The sequence below is a fragment of the Talpa occidentalis genome, unplaced genomic scaffold (genome assembly GCF_014898055.3).
Source record: "Talpa occidentalis isolate TD23 unplaced genomic scaffold, MPIMG_talOcc4v2.1 talOcc4.3, whole genome shotgun sequence".
NCBI lineage: Eukaryota > Metazoa > Chordata > Mammalia > Eulipotyphla > Talpidae > Talpa > Talpa occidentalis.
The window spans coordinates 135,026,848-135,047,249 of record NW_023603184.1 but is presented as its reverse complement, the minus strand read 5'-3'; the positions used below and the strand labels follow the sequence as shown (position 1 = coordinate 135,047,249).

Sequence of the window (20,402 nt, the reverse complement as noted above, 5' to 3'; positions counted from 1 at the left end):
AGATTTTCAGAACAAGGACTGGTCGGGGTGCGTTACCTGCAAAAATAAATTGAAAAGTGCCTTTGGCCACCTTATACGGTTACTGTCTCAAGTCAGCGAGGTTTCAGTATTTTTTCCACTGGGGGTGCCAGCAGCACAGACTCTTAAGCTGTTGTCCCTGTCCCTCTCCAAGCAGAAGTCTGGGCAGAATATACACTGTGTTGGGATGAAGTGGATCATTTGGAGTCGGACTGAGTTACCCGAGGCTGTTCTGTGACCGGCAAGATGGCCGCCATCATGGGCAGAACCCTTCCCCTGCCTTTCTGGGCCCCCTTCTTCTCTTCTAGGGGGCCCCTCTTGGGTTTGGCTCATGCGCCCTTCTGGCAGCACCACATCAAGGCTGGCTCTCTTTCCCAGGTTTCTCTTCCCTATCGGTTAGTCTCTCATCTCTCTTTCACCCCAGTGCTCACTTTGTACCTGCTCAAATGGAAAGAAGCAGGTATCAGGACAAAACAGGAATTCATGAGGGTTGTGAAGGAAGTGGAAGAACTGGAGGGAAGGGTGGGGAATTGGGAAGGGGAGGATGAGGAGGAGGGAGAGGGGATGAGCCGGAGCTCCTGAGCAGAGGCCAGCTCCCTCAGTGCTTCCCCCTGGCTATGGCATGTGTCCACATAGCTTGTCACTGTGGTCTTTGATCTTTCCTGAATTGGGGTTGGAGCCCCCTCGTCACCATGGAAACACTGCCAGAAGCTTGGGAGGTAAAATCCTGGGATAGGACCAGGGTCTGTATGAGAACCCCGAGATTGGAGGCCAGGCTGCTGCTTGTCCCAAAGGATTTTGTAGGGTCCAGAGGTTGGATTATTTAAAGGGGGGAATGAACCCTGGCATTAACTCGCAGTTGGCATCTGGCACATCTTTGAGTTGCCAAAGAATGTGGACAGTTAACAGGGCGGTGCCCGGATGTCCTTCCCACCTGCCCAGGGCTAAGTAGGGCAGGCCATTTGAGAAGTGGTCTTGCGTGTAGTTCCAGATCCTCGGCTGATGCTGAGACACTGAGCGCCCTTCATGTTGCTCTCGCTACCTATTTCTCTGTCCTAGTTTTGAAAGGTCTTTTCTTCTCTTGTTTCGCCACCTCCCATCCCCTCTTCTCCCAGCAAGAGTCCGGAGCAGGCTATGTAAAACCACCAGGAAGGGAAGGGCATTCCGCCTTCATCCTCCTGGCCTGGGCTTGCTCAGGTGCTCTCACCTGCCCGTGCTGTCTCCACGTGGATGCCTTGCAGGTGAGATCTCCTCAAGAGGGACCCGCTCAGGCCCAGGTGTGTTGACTTTGACTGCTGAGAATCCAAGGACAGGATTTCATTGGCCTTAGCCCTTACCTTGATGTTAATCCATGACAATATCTATCTTTTACCTCTTTCAACAAACTGATGTTTGGAGACTAGAAAGCCCCTTTGGGTATATAGAACTTGGAGAGAGGTTTCAGATACTGAAATGTTTCGGAGTGATTTTTATTAAACCTCCATTGCTGTGAACCGGACAGCAGTTGATACTATTGTTTTCTACCCAACAACGGATGTCATGGCTGCTCCCCTGTGCCTGTCCCAGCAAACACTCCCTTCAATGTGACAGCGGTCATATTGGATCAGGGGCTACCCAGTGACCTTGTTTTTACTTGATTACCTCCTAAAGGAATTAGGGGGTGTTAGGGGCTTTGTTTGGATGAATTAAAGTCTTGCTAAGGAACAGAGCCAAAGACTGACAAGGTAGAGGTCATGAAAACTGGAAATGGCTGCTGAATCTGGGACTCCCCAGTCAGCTTTCTAATTGGCTTGCTGAAGGCACCTCCATGTGTTTGTAACAACCAGTAAAGACTGGGCTAATTATCAACAAATGTGTTACAGGACTTTCCAGGCAATCACAGGACTGCTTCCTTGTAAGCCATTATTTTGCTTTGAGACTCTGGCATGACATCATGCTTGATGCTTTGTTAGACTTTTTTGTTTGTTACCTCCAAACACTTGAGTGGGGGAGGTAGCATCTAGAGGCTAGGTTGGAGATAGAGGAAGTAAAAGGTGGATGGTGAGTGAGATACTGGAGCTGTGAGGGGGTATGTTGTACAGGCTTAAATTCAAATACTCTCAGCTGTTAAAGGAACCTGTTGTCAATGGGTAAGGTGACAGAGAGTGAGCGTCTTGTATCGCTTTTGAGTCACTGTGACTTTGTGTTGTTTGGGTGTTTTAGTTTGCAGCTTTGTATCTTTAAAAGGATTTAGATAATTTAGAGAAAATCTAGGGTGGACGATAAAAATATGGAAAAGTTAGAAAGTTAGGAATCAAGTGATGGAGGGTATTACTGGGCCAAGGGTCTAAAAACATGGTCACCAGGTCAGAACTGGTGACACTAGTGCTGGATCTGTCCACCTGGCCCCACAAATACAAACAAAAGGACCTTTGGTGCAGCCAAAAACAAAAATAATTTATTGGAACCAGTGATGTTGAAAGAGAGGGAGAACTAGCAGGACAGAGGGGAAGGGAGAAGGTCCAGTTACCCATTGGTGATGTGACATGGAGGTGTAGCTGTGGGAGCCATTGCTGAGCATGGGGGCTCCCTCTGTTCTGGGGAGGGGGCCAAAGGCTTGCAGCCCAGCCTGCTGGTTGGTGGCTGGTGGGGCAGCTGCCTTCCGCAGCAGCTCTGAGAATAAAGGCCAATCCCGCGTGTTGTGTTCCCTTTTAAAGTCTCCCCCGCAAATGGCTTCTTTGCTCCGTCCCCTTCCCAGCAGCCCCTCTACCCCAGCCAACCCCTTCAGGACCTCAGTGTGTTCAGACCATTGCACTGTGCCCAGCACCCCTTCCCTCAGCAGGGCTCAGAATCTGGTTCCATGCAGAGCTGCCCCCTGGAGGCATGGCCACAAAGTTGCAGTTTGTTTGCTTGAATTTTTTTTTTTTTTTTTTTTTTGGTGGGACCCTCGCCGGGGAACGAACTGGCGCTGCAGAGGCTGTGGGCAGCCTCACAGCCCAGCGCTCAAACACTGTGCCACCAGGAGAGCCCCTTGATTTTTAATTTGGATTATTTTTAATTTTTTTTACATTGTTGTTTATATTTTTACAGTATTTGATTTCTCCCCTCAGTTTAGTCCCTTAAGTATCCCACCAACATCACCTGTGAACCATCACCATGGTCCCTTGTGCTAGTCCTGCCCCTGTTTTGATACCTCTCCCTCCTCCTCCTCTGCTGTATGCCTCAGATCTATAGTTGCCTGCAAGTTTTGTCATTTTTTTTAAACTGATGTTCAGTTTCCCTATATTACCTATATTGTCTTTCCGTATAAGTGATATCATCCGATGTTTTTCTTTTCCCTTCTGACTTATTTCACTGAGCATCATGCCTTCCAGCTCCATCCATGTTGCTGTGAATGGCATGAGTTTGTCTTTTTTGATTGCTGAGTAGTGTTCCATTGTGTATACATACCACATCTTCTTGATCCAGTCATCTGTTTTGGGGCATTTAGGTTATTTCTGTATCTTAGCTATTATGAGTAGTGCTGCAATAAACAGAGGAGAGCAGCTTTCCTTTCAAATTAATGTTTTTGTTCCCTTTGGGTAGATTCCTAGGAGTGGAATTGCTGGGTCTTGTGGTAGATCTATTTTTAGTAATTTGTGGGTCCTCCCCACAGGTTTCCACAGTGGTTTGACCAGTTTGCACTCCCACCTGTGGTGTAAGAGGGTTCCTTTTTATCAACATCGTCATGCGGCATTTGTTGTCAGTTTTTTTAATGTGGGCCATCTCACTGGTGTGAGGTGGTATCTCATTGTGGTTTTGATTTGCATTTTCCTGATAAGTGATGTTGATCACTTTTTTTTAAAGATTTATTTATTTTTGCATACAAGAGCTGGGGTACAGACCAGAGATGTGGGGGGGGTGAGAGGATTCACCAGAGACAGAGTGGGGAACAGAACAGGCAGACTGACTGAAATACACTGCTGAGGGGAGCAGTGGGTGATCAGGAGAGGTCTGCTGCACCATGTGGGTAGCTCCCTGGCCAGGGATCGAACTCCTGCTGCAGAGGCTATACAGAGCTTCATAGTGCTGTGCTTAACCCCTTGCGCCACCGGGGAGGCCCGATGTTGATCACTTTTTTATGTGCCTGTTGGCCATCTGCATATCCTCTTTGGAGAAGCCTCTTCTAAGCTCTTCTGCCCACTTTTTGACAGGATTTTTATTTTGTTTTTGTTAAGTTGTGTAAACTCTCTGCAGATCTTTGATATCAGTCCCTTGTTAGCTGTGTGGAGTACAAATACAAAAACAAAGTTGCAATTTGTACCCAACCTGGTGGGCCAAGCCAGCAGCTCTAGGGCCTGGGATGAAGGGCTGCTCCAAGCGGGAGGTACACAAGTCAGGTTGACAGGGATCATAGATCTCATGTAGGGTCAAGCTTTGCTAATAATTTCAAAGTACAGTCAAAGAAAGGTGCTGAGGAAGCAGAGCGAGGTCTCCCCCCAGGACCTCGCAGGCCATGCGCTGTGACGCAGTAGGAGGTGAGTCTTATAAGTGCGGTTCATGGGCTGCCTCACTCAGCGGAGAGTGTTTGCATTGTGAAAGGACTCTGCCTCCTGCCTCCTCACTGTGATTGCAGCACACATGGCTTCCTCTGGGGACCCATAACCCAGTGGTATCCGGGCCCTTCTTTCTAAGTGATCCTTTGGCTGGGACATCCTGCTAAGCCTCTAATGTAGATAAGATCACTTTTTTCTGACCATGGGCACCCCTGGTTACCTGGAGGTTCAGTGATAAGGACCTTAGATAGACCACCTGCCTTCTTTCCTTTTTCCTGGAGACTTAACCTCCTCACACCTACACACACACACACACACACACACACACACACACACACCACACACACACACACACACACACACACACACACACACACACACACACACACCAGTAAATGGATCAGAGGTCAGTTGTTTTAACTCCTTCCTTCTAAGGGGTGAAGATGAAAAGGACTGGGTTTTCTATGTCAGGCAGAAATAAATAACTCGAAGTCTTTCAAATAAAGGAAGAGCAATAATAAGAAGGGTCCTTGCTGATGGGTATCTTGGAAGAGTAATTACAAAAGGGGTTACTACTACAATGAGAAGTACTTTGGTTAAAAAAGAAAAACTTTCAGGTTTGGGGGGTTTGATTTAAAAAGTAAATTATAATTCCTAGTCTTTCCCTCCTCCCTGCCTTCTCTACTGAATGCTGCCTCCTGGTCCCCAGATGATCTCTGTTCTGCTGGGCTCCTTCCTGCTCACACCTTGTCCTTGCTCTGTCCCTGTTCCTCCTCCTCAAGCTGGCAGAGATCCTGGAATACAGAAGCGGCAGTGTTTTCAGCTAAATGCTGCCACACACACAGAACTTGAAAATTTATCTACAGGATTTTCACTTGAACAGGATTTCTTGAAATCAGATGCACTAAGATCCACAAGTTGCCATCCAGAACAAAGTAAATTTTTCTCTAAATAAATTCAAATGACAATTACACCCTAACTAGACTTTCCATTTTTGAGTAAATAGACACTGACATAGGCTAATAAAAGAAGCTATAAAAATATTAATCCTTAGGAATTTAAAATTTCTATTCTGATTATAAAAGAAGTACATTACCATTGTGGAAATTTTGGAAAGTATAGAAGAAAAAAAATCCAGCTATACAAAATGCTACCCTGACATTTGACATTTATTGCATTTTTCTTCAAATATAGTTATTATGTTATTGTGAATATGCACGTATATTATTATCTCAAAATATACATGTATTATGTTATAATAAATATATATTTATCTGATACTAATGTATCACAAGTACTAATGTCATTAACATCTTTCTTCACCTTGCATTTATAGTTAATGCTTTAATGCATATCTTTGCATGACTTTTTAAGTTGGGATTGCTTTTTTTTTAAGATTTATTTATTTATGCATACAAGAGCTGGGGTACAGGCCAGAGATGGGGAGGGTGAGAGGATTCACCAGAGACAGAGTGGGGAACAGAACAGGCAGACCAAGTGAAATACACTGCTGAGGGGAGCAGCGGACAGGACAAGAGAGGTCTGCTGCACCATGCGGGTTGCTCCCTGGCCGGGGACCGAACTTGTGCTGCAGAGGCTGCGGATTGCTTTATAGAGCTGTGCTTAACCCCCTGTACCACCAGGGAGGCCCAGGATTGCTTTTTTTTAAAGGATATATTCTTAACAGTAATTCTTGGATTAAAGATTTTTCCCATTTTTATATATTTTGATACATACTGCCAAATACTTTCTCAGAAAGTGATTGCAATTTTTTATCTCTCAATACTAAGAGCCTCTTCCAACACACCCTTCCCAGTGTTGTCATTTTCTTTTACCTTTAATAAATAAAAGAACAACACAGAAGTCATAACTTTACCGAGAATTCCTTTTCTTATTGAAGTGTGGACATGATCTCCTAATGGATCTCTGTGAATAGCACTGATGTCTTTTGTTCAATACGATTTTCTTTCTATACTAACCCATGCTATATTTGTATCAGAATTTTTTCCAGTATGTTGCTTGTTTTTTTGTTATTCTTTCATCATGTATAAAAGCCTCAGATTCTTATTTAGTCAAATTGTGTATTTTCCATTGTGTCAAGATCCTTTTAATGGAATAGGGCATTTATCTTGGTGTAGCTCAGCTAGGTGGGATTACATGTATGATAGCATTTTTGTAAACTGAAAGGCAGACACTAATACAAGGGGTGGCAGCTCAATACTCTCCCCTCCCCCAGTACCAAAAGATCCTGTAGTCCTTAAGGCCCAGAGTATTTTCTGCAGGGATTTAGCTAAAAAGGTGTTCCTTTCTATGTTTTGCAACACTTTGGAGGTAAATCCTCAGGCATGTGTTGGTGCATCAGCACTGTCCAATAAAAATAAAATACTAACTACAAGAGTACCTTAAAATTTTTTAAAAGCTACACTGAAAAAGTGAAAATAGGGCCACACTGGTGGTGCAAGAGGTTAAGTGTCAGCACTGTGGAGCTATCTGTAGCCACCGCAGCATGAGTGGGATCCCCCAGCCAGGGAGCTAACCCACATGGTGCAGCAGACCTCTCCTGTCTCCCCCGCTGCTCCTCTCAGCAGTGTATTTCAATCAATCCACTTGTTCTGTTCCCCACTCTATCTCTGGTGAATCCTCTCACCCCCCACCTCTGGCCTGTACCCCAGTTCTTGTATGCATAAATAAATCTTTAAAAAAAAGAAAAAGTAAAAATAGGTGAAATGAAATTGAAAAGTATGTTTTATTTAACCAGATGTATCCAAAATATTATCATTGCATTCTGTAATATTTTTAATTTTTTTTTAATTTTATATATTTTTTACATCATTCTCCATTTTTGTGCAATGTGTGCTTTCATAGTCCCTATGAAATTCCCACCACCAATTCACCCGTGTACCACTACCATAGTCCCTTATGCTCTTCCCACCCCTGTTTTGATCCTATTCCTTTCTCCCCTCCCCCCATAGAATGTCTCTGGTTTAGAATTGCCTGTTAATTTTGTTATTTACTTTATTATAATTACTTTTTTCCCCCTGATCCCTTATTTGGATCCTCTACATTCCTCCTAAAAGTGAAACCATCTGGTATTCTTCTTTCTCTTTCTGGCTTATTTCACTGAGCATGATCCCTTCCAGCTACATTCATGTTGCTGCAAATGACATGAGTTTATTTTTTTTATTGCTGAGTAATATTCCATTGTGTATATATACTACATCTTCTTGATCCAGTCATCTATTTTTGGGTATTCAGGTTGTTTCCATACCTTACCTATTGTAAATAGTGCTGCAATAAACATAGGGGTACAGGTGTCCTTTTGAATTAATATTTTTTTGTCCTTTCCATATGAAAGCTCCATTTTTAGCAGTTGGAGGAACCTCCAAACAGCTTTCCATAGTGGTTGGACCAGTTTGCATTCCCACCTACATACTCTTCTGCATATTTTTTTTGTACTGTTTTCAACATCCAGTGTGAACGTGTCAACATCCAATAGTTCTCAAGTTGAACTAGTCCTGCTCCTGGTGCCCGAGCCGTGTGTGGTAGAGACTTGTGTTGTGCAGGCAGGGCTGGTGCTGGGTGCACAGTCAGAGCTTCCCAGGGATCTCCCAGACTCTGGAGACACACCTTCCCTATTAAATCAAACACTTGCCTCTGTGCTTTGAAGTAGCTGCCCTCTGTAGCTTTACCTACTTAGGGTAAATGAATGAATTGGCTTTTTCTACCTTGTTAGAAAGCTAAGTCCCCTTTTCCTTTCCTGGAATTTAGCCTTATTATCCTTTGCCTTTGGTGACAGCAAGACCAATTACCCTCCGTCCCCGTCCCCGTAGCTGCAGCTACCCCTGCAGCAGAGGTTGTGACTTGGTTCCAACTAGTTAATTAGGCACAACAATGTCATGTGACATTAAACCCCAGTCCTTCCCACTGGCAGTATTAGCCACATCACATCTTCAGTTTGCTGCTTAGCCCTAAAATGTACGTGGATGGGAACCCCACAAATTAGACAAAACCATCTTGAAATTGCCACGCTAAGCAGCCCTCTTGGTGGCTTTGCTGGCACAGTCTCCAGAGCTTCCAGCTATCCCTCAGCTTAACCTGGTTAAAACCAGATAAAGAATTAGGTCAGAGGCCTCTGGCTGCTGAGTAGCCTGTTTCCAGAACTCCAGCAGAGCTGTGGAATAAAAATAAACATGGAGACTTGGAAAAGCATTTTCTGGCATTTGCACTTGGTTTGCTGGAGGTCAAAGTTCTAGTTCAAGTTCTAGGTCAAAAACAGATGAGCAGGGCCTCCCTGGTGGTGAAGGCAGTTGAGCGCTGCCCTGTGAAGCTGTCCGCAGCCTCTGCAGCGCAGGTTTGATCCCAGCCGGGCCGGCGAGAATGCCACATGGTGAGGCAGACCTCTCCTGTCTCGCCCACTGCTCCCCTCAGCACTGTATTTCTTCAGTCTGCCTGATCTGTTCTGTTCTGTTCCCCACTCTGTCTCCAGTGAATCCTCTCACCCTCCCATGCATCTAGCCTGTACCCCCATTCTTGTCTAAAAATAAATCTTTTAAAAAAACGAACAGATGAGCAGTGCAAAAAGCAGTGGGACCCCACTAGCAACCAGGAAGGCTGTGCCTTTTTGAGGTGTGCCCTGTGCTGACTCCAGGGTGGTATTTGGGGTCTGAGGCTCTGAATGGTGGGGAACAAACTGCCCAACTACCAGACCTTAGGAAGTTTCACTTTAACTATCAGCGTGTGTAGGGTGGAGCCTGAGGGCCTAGTAGTCAGTGCAGCAGGCAAACCCCACTAAAGCCCAGCTTCCCTGGGAGTCAGAGAAAGAGGAGGTGGATAGCTCTGGAAGGTCAGTGGGGAGGGGACTCAGATGCAAGTCTGTCACCCAGAAGCTTGTTCTTATTTTCTGTAGGGGTATCTGATAAAGCTCTGAGACAGGTCACTGCTCCAGGGTGAGATCTCATTTTCACAGGCCTTCAAGTTACCAACACTTAGACACCAGAATCCTCTCCAGCATGATGAGAGGTCCAGGCTGAAGTGATAGAGTCCCCTGTTGGCAGTGGTTGGTGGTCCCTCCAAGTCCTGGAGTCCTATGGGCCTAAGTGCTAGGTCCCTGGGCTCTGGCCCCTCCTTGGCCTCTGCTCCTCCCCTCTTCCCCTGCCACTCCTCCTACCCCCAGCCCCCACCAAAGTTCATTAGTCTGTTGATTATCCTCTGATACATCAGGCCTCTTGCTGTGTCATTTGATCCTGTGCCATGTGTGCCGGGGTAGAGGCAGAGGTTAATGCATGGACCAGCTGTCTAGGAACAGTGAAATCTGATCCTATCTTTCCCTAAATTTACTCAGTGTCTGGTGGGTGGAGAGAACTGGCTTCTGTAGTCCTGAAAGAGGATGTCCCTCCTGAGTCAGTGGCCTTGACATGGTCCAGAGTCACGGAGTCAGGTGTGTTTAAAGGAAGACGGAGCTGCTTCTGTCACCTGACTGTCACCTCCCTCCCCGACACGTCCCCCTTCGCTGGTCCCCCCCCCCCACATGACTATGGGTTGCTCTGTCCTGCCTTTTGCTGCTGGGCAGTGAGCAACGCCTTTGGGGGGGGGGTGGCGCCAGCTGGAGAACAGAGAGCCCCACCCCCCTCTGTCTTCTGGGCCTGAGTGCCCATTCCAGGAGCTGCATTTGGAATGGAAGTCCCTGGAAGTTATGTTCTATTTCTCTCTGTGTTCCAGTTTCCACACTGGTGACAGGGAGGGACAAGGGAGTGGGTTACATTGGGCCTAAACAAAGCTGCTGAGGTCCTGCCAGGAGTGTGGGGTATGGAGCCAGACTTGAGTTTAAACTGAGGTCCCTCGCTTACAGCTCTATTTGCTCTATTTGATCTCACAGAGCCTCACTTAACACATCTCTAGAAAGGGGTTGAGGGACCCCCCACTCCCTGGATTTTGTGATGGAGGCAACAACATACCCAGGGTGTCTGGGATGGTGCCTGCCATACAGTGTAGCCTCAGTGGCTGTTATTAAAGGGACTTAGGAGAAAAGTGCTTTTCAAATATCAGATGCTTCATCAGGCATGGGGTGGAAGAGGGCAGTGGATCACATCATTTCATTTCACCTTAAATTTATTCTTTACCCCCAAAATATGGGAATCCAAATATCCTAACTACATAAACCCCCCTCCTTCAGTATAGATTAGTGCCATGTGGCTTCTCTGGTAAGATTTTGTGTGCCTTTCTAGTTCCACAATAGGTACATTGTCACCTCAGCATGTGGACTCTGTGGGAATCACCATGTTTGTTTGAGTCCAGCAGCCCCACTGGGTAGCTGCTGGGTACGGAGAGCTGTGTAAGACCCGGATGGAGCCAGCTTGTGTCCAAGGAGACTGCTTTTCATGGGGAGACACCAACAATACTGCACAGTAGATAACTCTACAAGAACCGAAGAATCTCAAAGGAAGAAGTCATTCCTTTCAACTGTTGAGAAAGGCGAAGGCTTCTCAAGGTGGCCATATTTGAGTTGAGCCATGAAGAGGGAATAGGATTTAGATGGCTGTGGAATGAGGATGGAAATAAACATAGTCAAAGGCACACAGATTCGAGGTGCTTGGGAATAGGCTGGGGTCCCCACTGGCAGGGCCTCCGGGCGTGTGGAAGGAATTGGTGAAACAAGTCAGATTTTGGAAAAGCTGCTCAAGACTGAGATTTTATTCAGTTAGCAATGGGGCCCACTGAAGTTTTGGGTCAGGGAGAGAGCTGGCCGACTGGGAGGAGAGGGGAGAGATAGTCTGGAAGGAGAGGGACCAGTTCCTGCAGCTACTCAAGTCAATTAAAGCTGAGCAATAGGGATAGAAAAGAGAGGGATCTTGTAGCAGAGGAAAAATCAACAAGATTAGGTGGATTTGAGGGTGGGGCGGGAGGGGAGTGAGCAGCAGGTAGCCACGTGGGGCGTGTCAGGGAAGCCTCAGCTTGAAGGGAGTCGGGTTGGGCTCTGTGGACTGGCGCCGTCAGCAGTCTGTTGTGTGAAGACATCCAGCAGAAGGGGGCATATTGAGGCCTGGAGCTGAGGCTTGGGGTCAGGGCAAAAGAAGGAAACTTGGAGTGACTGATGGGGAAGCCAAGGCATTAGGGGAAGTTACTCATGGAGAGGGAGGTGAGAAAGACCAAAACAGAGTCTTGGAAAGGGCCACATGACAGGATGAGATAAAGGATGGAAAGGAACCAGCAAGGAACGAGAGGAGGTGATGAGTGAAATCACCTAGTGAGGGCACATTAGAGGCAGCAGATCCAAACCCTACTGCTGACTGACTGTGAGATACTAGAGCTCCCCTCTGTCTTCTAGGAAGGCTAATACCTACCTTATGGGGTGGAGTCCAAGCCTACCACCCTGAGTGGACCCACCATATATGCTCATTCCTTTTTTTTCTTTCCCACAAAAACCCAAAGAACATGTTAAGAAGTGGATGCTTGAGAAAATAGGAGGGTCTTTGGAAAGTTCTTTGAGACACCCCCATTTAGTCACTAGTGAGATGACAGGGCACTCTCGCTGGGTAGCAGATACCAAGGAAGCACTTGCTAAGGGCTCTCAAGAAAGGGAGGAGAATGTGGGAACAGTAAGTGGAGGCCTCCCTTCTAAGCATGGAGGGAAGGCAGGGAGTGTGGCTCTTGCATCAGGGAAACCAGCTGTCGCTTAAGAAGAGTGAGCTAATTCCTTGCAAAATCCTTTTTCTCTTGGAGTTGGCATATGAGGTCAAGCTTTTGTTTAAAGCTGCCAGCTGAATTCATTCTGCAGGAGGAAGTCCCTCCAGGGAGCCAGTGAAAGTGTGGTTTGTCACGTGAGCTTGGCCGGGGCTGCTGGGTCTGAATTAGCATTCTCCTGACCCTGCAAGGATGGAAGAAGGCTGCCAGTTCCACAGGGGTGTTTGCCAAGGAAAGGAAGATGCCAAGGAAAGGTGGGGCAATGAGTGGGGAAGAAGTATCTTGGGTAAGTCTCAGAAATCAGGATTTTTTCCTCCATTCAAAAGCCTAAAACGTAGTATCAGAAAAGTCTGGGGGAGGCATGAGGGGTGTGCATGGCTCTCCCTGTTGTAGACAAGCACAGCCCCCTCAAAAACATTGATCTTTCTCCTTAGTCTCGCAGAAGCTCAGAGCAGCTTCTGCCACTGCTCAGCACCCGTGAAGCTCTGCCTCTAGGAGGCGATGGTTCTGCCTTTGTCTCATTCCTCAGAGATGAGGTGGGCAGGAGAAGTGCGGGAGAAGACAGGGATGGAAGAGTGAGAGGGGTGAAGTCCTTCCAGCTGCTCTGAGGAGGGGACACACAGAACCGAGGTCCCCAAAGGAAGGACCAAGCACCCTGTCCAGCCAGTCGAGCCTGGGGAGGACATTTCTGGGTATGGCAGTGTTCTTGGTGAGCCTGGGAACACTTCACCTCTAGAAAATGTCTGTTTTCTCCCAAGATTTCAATTTCGTTTGCTTAGTTCTTCCTCAGGCACAGGTGCTGTGGCTTCAGAGTTTCTCCTCTCTATTTTATTTATTTATTTATTTATTTAAATTTATTTATTTATTTTTTATAGAGGCATGCTTTATTTATTTATTTGTTTGTTTTGCTTATACAAGCACTGGGTACAGTCAGAAGCGCGGGAGGGTGAGAGAATTCACCAGAGCCAGAGTGGGGAGCAGAGCAGGCAGAAGGACCGAAGTACACTGCTGAGGGGAGCAGCGGGCGGCAGGAGAGGTCTGCGCGCCATGTGGGACCCTCCTCCGGTGGCCGGGGAGCAGCTGGGGATCGAACCGGCACCACAGAGGCCGCGGGCAGCTTTGCAACCCAGCGCTCAACAGCTGCGCCACAGGGGAGGCCCGAGTTTCTCTTCTCTAAACAACTGCTCTTCCATCTTCTCCCCCTTTTGTTTCCTTTCTTCCCTCCCTGCTTTTCACACTGATCTGCTCCCTTCTTGTCTTAAGAGGCAGTGTGGACAGAGGCTAAGTGAGTTGTCCGTGTAACCAGACTGCATGGGCTTGCAATCTCTGCTTCTCACTCCCTCCTGTGCACTCTTGGGTAGTTATTTCACCTCACAGAGCCCCAGTTTTCTCACTCTTTTTTTTAAATTAAATTTATTTTCTTATATCATTGTTAATTTTTTTTACAGTATTTGATTTCCCAGTCTCCTCATTCTAAAGATGCAATAATATCTGAGTCATAGAGTAACAAATCTTATTATGGGAATTAAACTGAATAAATTCACATAAAGAGCTTAGAAAACAGTGGCTGTGGGAAGTGGTAGGTTCTCTGTGGCATAATCTGTCTGTATATCTATCCTTTTTTTTGGTAAATACCTTGAAATTCATTTTGAATTTTGTCAGGTGTTCCCAGAAAAGTACATTATGGTGAAAGAATCTATAGAAATTATATTTCTAGAAATCATAAATTATATATTTGTGTAGAAAGTATAGAAATTGTACTTCAGAATCTCAGTGATAGAGGGCTTATCTTACAGAAAGATAAGTTTTCAGAATAGAAAGCTGTGTCTTATGTTGTTTATGATTATATCTTTAGTTATTTATGTTGTTTTTGTCTTTCTTATGATTTTCACCGGTTAGTTTTGCATTTTGAAGCTGTGCATATTTTAAAAAAGGACTTCTTTTTCCTTATAGCAACTGTTTAAACTTGAGGGACATTGTCACTTCCAAAGTCTTCTGATTTGCAAATCTGTCAACCAGGCCACCCTCCTGTGGTTTCCCAGCACTTTGTCATCTTGAATATCCTCCTGCTGACTGCACCCCTGCTTGACAGAGTGCCCAGCTCTGTGCAGAGTGCATGAGCTACCATTTCCATGTGAGCAATGCTTGTGTTAATGCAGCACAGGATGACACTCATTTTTGAGCTACATTTCCATTCCTTTAGGGCAGGGCCCCTGAGCTATTTGTTTTTAATATGCCCAGTGCTGTGCTTGGCCCAGAGCAGGGCCCAGTTAAACGCAGACAGAATGCCACATATCGGGTAGACTTGGAGCTTCTGGTTTAATCAAACCCTAGGCAAGTCTTTGATAAGAATTGCTGTATGGCCAGTCCCATGCCTCTGGTACTTTGTGTTGATATTTTCAACCTAAGAGTAGGATTTTTTAAATTGTGACCTGCATATTTTATTTCACAGGTCTTATTGGTCATATGTGTTTTAAATCTTGACTGTCTCATGCCATATATTAGCTACCTCTCCTGCCTCTGTGACCTTTGACTTTATAAAGTTGCTGAGAATAATGACGGGGAGCTGAAGCTGAGCCCTATCAGGCATTATGAGACACCTTTCCCCAGACAGACATCAACAATTTCAAGTACTCTTTGGTTGCTGCAAAACTACCTTAGTCTGCCTTACCCATCTCACGTTCTCTGTGAAAAGCAAACATCAGAGAATCTGTTAGAGACTTGTTAAAACCCAGATGTCCTCCCATGTATTCCAGGTGGTTCTTGTATTTATCTGATATTTCCCACTATGTACAAAATGAAGGAAAGCTGGAGAATCAGTGAATATGATTTCTCTATCTTTTAGAGGATCACTTCATTTTAAATAGAAAGTAGCACAAGATGATGTGAATTGGTGAAAATTGAAAGGAAAAAGATAACAGCTACCATGTCCGAAGAATTCATTTCACCAAGAACCTGTCTCTTTCAAGTGAAAGTATTTGCCTATTATTGCCTTTGTAGTTCCCTGATTTAGATGTTTAATTTTTGCAAGCACTATTGTTACAGCTACAATTGCATGGTGCCTTGTTTTGATGTTGCTGTTGAGTTGAAGTAGGAATTCCCACAGGGATGAATTTAGTGCATGACACATGTGGTACTTAATACCTTTTGATGGTGAGATTAGGAAGCATGCCTAAACAGCAAAAAGACTTAAGGCATTTTTCTAGTTTTAAGGCACATTAGGAAAACATTGTCATCTTTGAGGGTGCATTTTCTATAAACCAAACATACATGTTTATTCTAACTCTGCTTCTGTCTATACCAGGTGGTCAAAATGTCAAGTTCAAAAATCATCTGCAACCTGATATTCTGATACAGAATGATTGTTAAAACATATTAAGTGAAAAGCACAGGATAGTGTATACTACCATTTATGGGGAAAAATGGAAGGGGACAAGGGAAACTGGGAATATTTCTTACTTGTAGAGAGGGCACTGGTGGCTGGGGGGAATGGGCCAGCCTTTTTGAATTGTGAATCATAGAATATTAGTACTTTTGAATTGTGAATCATAGAATATATTGCCTATATTATCTTGCTGACACAAGCAAACAGTACATGTATAAGAGAGAAGGCACTTGGTTGAGGATACAAAAATAGTCATTCTTTTCTGGTCTTTGTTGTTATTGCTTAAAGGGCAGGTAGGCTTTGCAATTAGATGCACATAGATCTGAATTCTCGCTTGAGTGTTAAGGGCATGGGGAAAGTTATATAACTTCATGAAAATTTGGGGAAAACCTTCTTGGCTGGGTTTTCATGTAGATCAAATATAGTAAGGGCCATTTCTTAAAGTTCAGTTTGTGATGATATGATCCTGGGGTTTAGAATGAAGTAGATAAAGCAGATTTCAGCCTGGTATGAACGACTTCCTCTGAAGAGGATTTTTCACCATTCAGGAAAGACAAAAGTTCATCCTACTGCTTGGGTTTCAGATAGGGGTTAGATTTTGTCTCAAAGTTATTATGAATCAAAGGTTAACTTTGAACTGATCTTTAGATCCAGCCCTAAGGATTCAAGACAGTTGAGTGGTTAAGCAAATACTTAGACTTCTTATCATTGGCTCTTTGGAAGAAATCAGTCAATTAGATATAAGTCATTTCCTTTCACCTGTCATAGCAGCAGTCTTGTGAGCATGAGAAGCTCCACTCTGATGGACAGAATTCAGGGGAGGCAACATAAATTTTCCCTGGATACACAAAAGTGTTGCTACTCTAGGTCAATACCTAAGGAATTCCTGGGGACAAATATTTGGGCAGGCAGAATCATTAACATTGCGTTTCTGTAACTTTAGCCATCTCCAAAACTAAATAGATACATATACTGAACATTTCCCCCAGGGGCTAGAGGTAGGAAAATATGACAATCATATTTTGTGCTGTATTTATAATTTTCTTTTTGCTTAAGTACTGAGTAAGTGGGCTTTGTAATATGACTCCTTCAGATGCAAGCACCTGAAAGAGAATTCCAGTTATTTAGTATACAGAGGTGCTGCAAAGCAGAGCTTCCTGAAACAGTAGCTGATGGGTTCCTCTTAATTCCAACTTACTCATCTTCTTCTTTTCTTTTAGATGTGTTTTGAAGATTAGTGAAGAGAGGAACCACATATTTAAACAGCATAAATTTGGGAATCAGAGGTTTAGGCAAATGGGTAAAAGTAAAACTGGATTTTATTTTTCTACAGGAGTGGCAAAAACTCAACTATGACATCTACACCCTGAGGCAGATTCGAAGGGAAGTGAGAAATAGATGGAAACGTATTTTGGAAGATTTAGGTGAGTCTGAAAGTGGTCATGAAATAATAAAAGCAGCTACTTGTGATTGTTCCTTTACACTGTCTTCACTGTGCTTTGTCTAACAGGAGTGCCAGACATGGACTAATTAGTACCACTATGTACTAGTTATTTCCTCAATCCTGTCCTTGCACCATCAAGCACAACAACCTGATCTTTCTGTTATCACCAGTCCTTGTCTTGAGGACTCATTTTGCCATGTGTTACTCAGCTGTCATCATGACTGAGTAGCATGGGGCTGTGGAATAATATGGTCATCACACCTGAATTTTTTGGCATTATTCATTGATTGAATTAGACTAGAGTGATTGACCAATAAATAATAGTAATACGTGAGACAGGCAGGGAAAAATGTTGCCTGTAAATGAGACAGGAAGATCCAAGGTAGACTTTTAGAAGGACTAAAAGGAAAAAAAAAATTCAAAATTGGAAAAATACATTAAAATAGATATTGGATATTGGTATTTCCTACTTCTGCCATGGTTGTAATATAATAAACATGGCCCTCACAATCTAAGATAAGCTTGTTTTAATGTTTAAAAATGAGTTGTTCAGTTTTGAATTTGATTTCCCTGCTTTGAAAGACAGCATGACACCTTAGTGTTGCATCTTTCCAAATATCGGGTTCCAAGTTGCTAGCCTCGATTACAGTGGATGAAGTGGGGCCTCTGCCTCATGACTCACCTAATATTGTGATTTTATCATGTCCTTTTCAGAATGTAAGTTATTCCAGGCAGGTTTAAATCTATGAATCTTTTATACCATTGGGTATGTGATTTTAACCAGCCAAGGATATTTTCCTGGGAAAGGAATCTGGGGTTGGAGCAGGAGGTGCCTGGAGGTAACCACTTTTTAAATTTTTTTTTTAAATTTTCTACTTTGCAGGTTTTTTGGGGAGGTTCGGAACTCTGGGGACCAGGGAAGAGGTGAAGAGTAGGGAGTGGGAGAAGTGTTTCAGTTCAAGAAAAGGGTAGGGAGCTGCCAGTGGGTAAGCATCTGCAGCTTAACTCTGAAAATGGAGTAAGAAGGAACATCAAAATAATTTTAATTAAAGACTCTGCAGAGCACACTATTTGGGGCATTGGTACATGGAGAGGTGCTCTTTCCTGCGTTTGTGCAGAAGCCACATCTGGGCCCCTATGTGGCCTCCTCTGGGGTCACACTGCAGACCATTTCCTTGTGACTGCTTTATATGAGGGGTACATTTTTTTAACTTAGGTTTTCAAAAGGAAGCGGACTCTTTGCTGTCAGTGACGAAACTCAGCACCATCAGTGATTCTCAGAACACCAAGAAAGCACGAGAGATACTGTTAAAACTGGCTGAGGAGACCAGTATTTTCCCAACAAGTTGGGAGCTCTCAGAGAGATACCTGTTTGTGGTGGTAAGTGGATGCATTTTTCATCTGTCCTGATTTTGGTTAAGCTTTTGGCTTTTCTATTGTTCCATATACTCATCATTCCAGCTCCACCACCATGTCCACACTAGGAGGTGGCCGATGATGCTGGCATCTTATACATTGGTTTCCGGTGGCCAACAGCCTCAAAAATCACATGACTTTAAAATTTAGATATCTGAATTGCATTCAGAGCTATTGAGACTGGCTCATGGCTCAAGAACCTGTATTTTTTTCAGCCAATATTTCTGTGTAGTGAGCATTTTGACCATTTGTAGGTCAAAGAGATGTGAGAAATTCTGTTTATATAACCTAGGGTGGAAACACAATTTATAAGCACTCTCAACTTGTAGAATGTTTCTTAGGTAATGTAAATAAAGGATTAAGGATCTTCTCTTAATTTGTTGGGAAGATTTAATTAATGTTTTACTCTTTATGTTTAGGGTGGATTTTACTGTTGTTAGTTTGACTTTTTTCCATCAACAAAGCTGGTTCTCATCTTGACAACATTTTTATTTTTAATTTTTGGGCAGGACCGCCTCATTGCTCTTGATGCTGCAGAAGAATTCTTTAAAATTGCCAGTCGAACTTACCCTAAAAAGCCTGGGGTCCCGTGCCTGGCAGATGGCCAGAGAGAACTACGCTACCTTCCACTTCCGAGTCCCTAAGGAAAAGCTCTGAGGCAGAACTGGAATCGGCCTTTGGGATTCAAGAGTCACAAAGGCTGGATGAATGCATGTAGAAGAGAGTGAGCAAATCGAGGACTTGCTAAGTTTCCAAATCCTATAGACATCTAAGGGTTTGGATAGCTGGTCTTCTTGAGGACCTTACTCAGAGAAATGTTCAGTTTGCAATGAAAAACACTGGTGAACTTGTGTCAGGAAGGTGGTCAGTGGGATATTTCTTTATGAGTGATTAGATTTCAAGAACCCATTGCCCCGTTTGGGGTGGTTGTTCAGTAAGCTTTAATTGCTAGCCCTATTGGAATAAGATATTTTCTTAATAAAACAATAACATTACTAGAGCTATGTCACTAGGCCCAAATATGGATTACTAGTTTTTAAATAATTGTTATATAGAAGCTAACACCAAAATAATGCTGGGCATTATGTGCCCTTTCTTTGATTTGAAAGAAACTTCACAGTCTTGGAGGCTGTCAGAGGCATCATTTTGTGTATCAGTAATAATTTTTTCAGAAGTACAGATGTACCAGGTAATAGAAATGTCTAAGAAGGCTGCTCAGAAGTAGAATGACCCGGAGCAGAACTGCCTATAGCTTTGTGGACAAAAGTTCTGTCTTGGGTTGTGGTACAAGCATCTTAAAATTCCAGACATTATTGATATCTTGTTACCTGATTTTTGCACAGTATCCATTTCTACTCTACAAACCTTTGCTGTTTTATCCAGGATAGCATGCAGAAGCTGAAACATTTGACCTCCATTTCCTTTTCTTCTCTTGAAACTGTTTCCAGCTCACTGACTGCCTCTTGCCCTGACCCAGGACCCCACAGGCATACTCGCAGCTCTGCAGTTGAACTGCAGAAGGTCATTGCCAACCTGTTTCCATTCTGAAGGTGATTTCCACCCCGGAGCAATGCTGCCAGTACAACTTGTTTCTATCCGCAGATTAAAAAGTCCAGCTTCAAAAGTGACTTGTCCTTTAAGCGAGGAGCTTGACATGAAATCATGGTTTATTTTATTGAAAAAAAACTAAGAATTTGTAGGATTTATTAGTGGATTGCTGAGAACAATGGCAATATTTTTATTTTTATAGATTTTGCTCTTCTATATCAAAAAGTAACTTGTATTTAGTTTCTGGGGGACTTGAAAATTTCCATATCTTGAATAGCTCTTTTTGTAGTGCATACAATGATTAAAATATTTGTTAGAGGAGGTAGGTATCCTCCATTTATATGCATTACAGACCAATTTAACTGACCTGTTTTAGGAAAATCCTTCCTAGTTTAAC

The 20,402-nt window shown here is 44.0% G+C and overlaps 1 protein-coding gene across 1 annotated transcript in view; it reads left to right on the top strand.

The window, feature by feature from the left end:
- Window positions 1–20,180, top strand: part of MREG (melanoregulin) — a 46,526-nt gene extending 26,346 nt beyond the window's left edge. Inside the window, exons 3-5 of the mRNA XM_037521893.2 lie at window positions 16,931–17,021; window positions 18,258–18,421; window positions 18,967–20,180. Coding sequence (XP_037377790.1) covers window positions 16,931–17,021; window positions 18,258–18,421; window positions 18,967–19,101 — 390 coding nt within the window. The 3' untranslated portion in view covers window positions 19,102–20,180. The remainder of the gene's footprint in view (window positions 1–16,930; window positions 17,022–18,257; window positions 18,422–18,966) is intronic.
- The last annotated feature ends 222 nt before the right edge of the window (window positions 20,181–20,402 follow it).